Here is a 5,059-nt window from a genome sequence, read left to right as displayed (position 1 = left end):
CTTGCGCAGTCGTATTTTCTCCCAGCTTTGCTGCAGGCACTTCAAAGTATCTAAAATATGCTGATGATTTTGTAGTTTAGTTCAACAGTTTCGACAACAAGGACTATGTACATCATTAAATATTTCTGTAAATACACACTGCAGTACATTGTCTTGTACTACCGACTTGTCTTTGTACCATTATAACAGTATTATAACTTGTCAGTTATAATAGCTGATTGTAAGATGGCTCAAGGCACATTTAAAGTATTCAACCCCTCTTTTACTTTTTCATGTTTTATTATTTTACATTAAATCGCAGTGGATTTAACTACACTTTTTCACACATTAACAGGAAAAAAACTAATGTCAAAATGAAACTGAAGAGCACAAATATATAAATATTATTAATCCTCAAGTAAAGTGGCACCTTTGGTAGCGATTACAGCTTTGAATCTACTCAATATGGATAGGTTGGTTCTTTGCAAATCTGAATATTGCAATTTTCTTTTACCCATTCTTTGCAAAACTGCTTAAGCACTTTTGAGGGACGGTAAGAACAGCAATCTTCATGTCCTGCTTCAAATGATGAATTGGACAGAGATGTGGACACTGAATTGACCACAGAGGACTTTGTTTTCTTGCTAAATGCAGCAGCTTTTCCTCCAGGATTTCCCTGTATTTTGCGGCATTCATTTTACCCTCTACACTCAGAAGTCATCAAGCCACTCAGGCCTGCTGGACAGAAGCATCCTCACCACAACATGCCACAGTGCTTCATGGTGGGTGACTGGTGATTTGTGGTATAGCTCAGATCTCGTGAAAGTGTTTTGCGCCCTGTAGATGTAGAGCTACAACCGGTGAAGCATCACGGCAAAAGATATGTACAGCGTCTCCCTTCTCAACAACCGTAATGACAACTCTCTCATTAATATTCAGTGCCTTAGATTTTTTGTGTATCCTTTCCCTTATTTTTACTTTGTTACAGATTTATTAAAACTATTCTTTTGTCTTCATGACGTAGTATTTTGCCAAGAAATTGATGAACCAGCTGGTGGTCCTCTCAGATAACATCTCATAAAATCATCTGTCACACCTTGATTACACACCGGTGATTTTCATTCCCACTGTGCGCTTCAGGTGTGTCATAAATGGGGTGAATGTGCTTGTGTAATCAATTATTTTGTATTTTATATTTGAACCCAATTTTGATAAATTTGTAGAGATTTGTTTTCCATTTGACTCAGGAGTTTGCTGTGAGTCAATGTTGAAAAAAGGTCTGAAGAAGAGCTTGGGCTCGAAACGTCACTTATGAAGATGTGCCAATAAATTGCCCTTTAAGGGAGCTCTACTGTGTGCGGACCTTCTTCTATGTTTTTCATTGCTGTCTTCCACTGGTTCAGCACCGGCCTACTACGGTTTTGGATGACCATCTTACATTGTTCAATGTTGAAAAAATAAATAATGAAACAAAAAGTCAAAGGGGGGTGAATACTCTAATCAGTCACTCTGTATCTCCCATTGAGCGCACACAATGCTCCTTACATGTTACGATAAACACAGTGGTTACAGTGGCAATCTCAAAGATTTTTATTTAAATAAATGTCTATGAAGTCACTATCTATCGCTGAATGAGGTAACACAATGGTGATTGAGCCTATGGCCCCCACTGTATAAATTATTGCAATATTTATATATTTGCAGAATTATGAACTGGGTGTCTGTGGCGACATTCCCTGAAAAATGCTGTTGTGTACACACACAAATTGGAAATGTGCACACAATGTTGAAAACTTGAAGCTCATGTACATATAAATATATTTTTTTCTATTCTATTTCTATGTTCATGTATCAACGAAAAGACTCCAGACTTCTAAACTCTGAGCATATTTCCATTGTTTTCACTCCAATATAAATCCTAAAGCAACCAGGAATCCGAAATCTTAAGGATTGACACAAATTTCACGCAAAAATCACAGAAGACAAACGATATGAACTGTTTTTCGCGGATCTGTATTCCAACACACTTCAAAAAAAATACTGTCTATTGTTCCTTCCATACATCATTCATATCAAGTCCAGTTATTTTGCTCATGGTCAGAATGGAAAATTGTATATCTGCGCTTAGTCTGCTATCATCACAGTATTATACAGTAAAAGCACCCTTAATTTACTCATCAACATTTGTCACATATGTACTGAAGCCTCTTGAAAAAAGTTGACCATTGACCAGCCAAACAGATTAATGTTGACAATAAGCCAAAATAAAAATGTCACAGCAGCACTATGTAGTTGATGTAGTGGATATCAGTGTGACACTGTTTGTATGCATAACTGATGTTTCTCTGGGCAGTTTGTCAGAAGTTGCATCGATCTTGAATGCACTGAAGATGCTTTATTATTATCAGCAAAACTTGAGGGTGCATTCAATGTCTCATCACAGGAGGATAAAGTCCAACACCATTGTCCTGTTAATCTCGATGAGTCTTTGGGGTTTCTCCCGCTTTGCTTTCCCTGCAACAATAACAGAATGTCATTACTGAATACAATTTAAAAAAAAAAAAAGCAGTAACAGTAATGCAATTTAGATATGATAAAACATCAGAAAAAAAACATAGGCAAAGATCCTAAAACTAGTTTTTGCACTAATGGTGGCCCATATATATTTATACTATACTCATTTTGATCAGTCTCTTCTGCACTATATTCACTTTTTTTAATAGTCGTGTATCAAAGCTGTCACCCTGCACTATATTCAGTTTTAACAGTTTTCTTCATCCCCTTGTATTTTTATATCTGGTATATTTTTTTGTACTTTGTACTACTAACTTTTTTACTGCCTTTTTACTAACATGTTTTGCACTACGGAACTGTGATGCTGGAAACTTGAATTTCCCTCGGGATCAATAAAGTTACTATCTATCTATCTATCTATCCATCTATCTCTGTCTCACTATCTACTGTATCTATCCATCTATCTATCTATCTATCTATCTATCTATCTATCTATCTATCTGTCTCACTATCTACTGTATCTATCCATCTATCTATCTATCTATCTATCTCTGTCTCACTATCTACTGTATCTATCTATCTATCTATCTATGTCTCACTATCTACTGTATCTATCTATCCATCTATCTATCCATCTATCCATCTATCTATCTATCTATCTATCTATCCATCTATCCATCTATCTATCTATCTATCTATCCATCTATCTATCTATCTATCCATCTATCTATCTATCTATCCATCTATCTCTGTCTCACTATCTACTGTATCTATCCATCCATCTATCTGTCCCAGTTGAAGCTGGAGCAGCAGACAGTGTTGAGGAGGATAATCTACCTGTGTGAAGCGACACGGATGCTCGGTAACCTACCATCCACTCAGGTGAGGAGCTGTATCAGGTGTGCCTCCGTTCTGTCCAGTCCCTGAACAGACAGACAGACAGACAGACAGAGGTGAAACCAACATGGCTAGCACTAGTTTAGCAGGTGATAATAGAGATATATGGTGGAAGACCACTCACCTTGTCGATAGTACATGTCGTTGACTGTGTTCCCGTAGACTTTCCATGCAAAGTGAATCGCGATCAGACTAAAGATCAGCCAGCTGAGCAGGATCTTGAATATGGAGACTCTCATGTCGTTGGCGAGCCAGTCGTCAACAAACTCAGAGAGGAAGGACAGGCAGCTGTCAGCGATGCGGGACAAGAACTCAAAGTCCCACGGCTCCTCCATAGTGTCCGGTTAGTCAGCTTCAATACGGTGAACTCTCCTTCCGATGGATTAAACACATCGCTTAGGCTCGGTAACGTTAGCGTCTGACAGACAGAAAAGAGAAGAGACCAGCCATCTCTACCGTTACCATGTTTGTGTATCAGTTGAAGAACCGGATATGACGTGGGTTACGTACATGACGTAGGTTACGTAGCGGACGCAACGATAAACATCCTTCAAAGAAAAATAGTGTTAGTTTACATTTGTTCTACAGACCATTGAGATCAAACTCAAGTTCATCACTAGCTAGTTTACAGTTCAGTCATTCAGACAGCAGACCACACAGCTTGATAGAAATACAACAAACATTAAACAGAATTCAAATGATGGGGCTTACAGTATTTATACCAGCACACACATATAGGGGTCAAAGGAAATTAAATGGTAGATACGATTGCAAAGAAGGCTACAAAGAAGAACGACATTAATTTGACAGTTATAGCTTCAGCAAAACAAATGAAGAGTTAAACAGAGACGGAGGGAAAGGTGGCAGAAGCATGGTTTTACAGAGTTCAGAGGAAAGTGGGAGAAATGAGGTGTGAAGGAAGGAACAGGAGAGATGAGACAATAATATCAAGACTTAGATTAGACACACTGAACTAAACAGCACTCTATTTAAAATAGGTTAACATGACACAGGTAGATGTAATTATTGTGGACAAGAGGAAACGGTGGAGCATGTAATGTTGCATTGTGAGAGATATGAGGAAGAAAGAAAGATTTGAGTCAAGCTCTCAAAGAGATAAAAGTACACTTTGATTTAATAGATATTCTACTAAAGAACTCACTAAATGAGAGTTATAAAACATTATTTCAGTATCTTAGACAAATTAATATGATTGGAAAAATATGAGGTTGTTTGTTTTCTTTTTCTTTTCTTTTAACTTTTGTTTTTGTTTTTTGGATATAGTAATTATTATCCAGAATGATCCACACTCCAGACCAGCTGGTGGCGGTAATGCACCAAATCGCTGTTTGCTTAAAGAAGAAGAAGAAGAATATTTGTTGTTTAGCTAAGCTGCACATTTAGTTACTGCTATATTACAGTATTTATGTGTATACAAGACACCCCATTATTATTTAGTACGATTTGCAACTGAAATGTATACTAGTACCAGCACAAGATGGTAGATAACTGAGCTCGTAGATAACTATGTGTGAGCTCAGCACAAACCATAGTGTTCCCTACACAAACCATAGGGGAACCAGCTAAACGGTGCTGCTTTAATGGTTACCAGCAGTGGGTTGGATCTGCGGCCGTGTTTTCATGAGCCCACATACATCTAGCTACTGTC

At 37.7% G+C, this 5,059-nt stretch overlaps 1 protein-coding gene across 2 annotated transcripts; it reads right to left on the bottom strand.

The window, feature by feature from the left end:
* Positions 1-1,971: 1,971 nt before the first annotated feature.
* On the bottom strand, positions 1,972-3,868 carry tcta (T cell leukemia translocation altered). 2 transcript variants are annotated; one of them, XM_074644580.1, is made up of 3 exons: positions 3,515-3,868; positions 3,331-3,416; positions 1,972-2,493 (listed from the first exon to the last, which is right to left on the bottom strand). In XM_074644580.1, exons 1-2 carry the CDS (start codon positions 3,723-3,725, stop codon positions 3,361-3,363), a joined length of 267 nt encoding a protein of 88 aa, XP_074500681.1. In that variant the 5' UTR covers positions 3,726-3,868; the 3' UTR covers positions 1,972-2,493; positions 3,331-3,360. The 2 variants fall into 2 exon arrangements, with proteins under 2 accessions (XP_074500681.1, XP_074500673.1); XM_074644572.1 differs by having other exon boundaries at positions 3,365-3,416.
* Between the last annotated feature and the right edge of the window lie 1,191 nt (positions 3,869-5,059).

This window comes from Sebastes fasciatus, chromosome 1, assembly GCF_043250625.1.
Source record: "Sebastes fasciatus isolate fSebFas1 chromosome 1, fSebFas1.pri, whole genome shotgun sequence".
In the NCBI taxonomy this organism is placed as follows: domain Eukaryota; kingdom Metazoa; phylum Chordata; class Actinopteri; order Perciformes; family Sebastidae; genus Sebastes; species Sebastes fasciatus.
This window is presented reverse-complemented; position numbering and strand designations above follow the sequence as displayed.

Excerpts from the sequence above, each read along its gene's own strand:
- tcta (XM_074644572.1), bottom strand. The coding sequence starts at position 3,725 with ATGGAGGAGCCGTGGGACTTTGAGTTCTTGTCCCGCATCGCTGACAGC. Across the intron at positions 3,417-3,514 it reads CGACATGTACTATCGACAAG|GGACTGGACAGAACGGAGGC; the intron begins GTGAGTGGTCTT and ends CTGTCTGTTCAG. Across the intron at positions 2,494-3,364 it reads GCTCCTCACCTGAGTGGATG|GGAAAGCAAAGCGGGAGAAA; the intron begins GTAGGTTACCGA and ends TTATTGTTGCAG.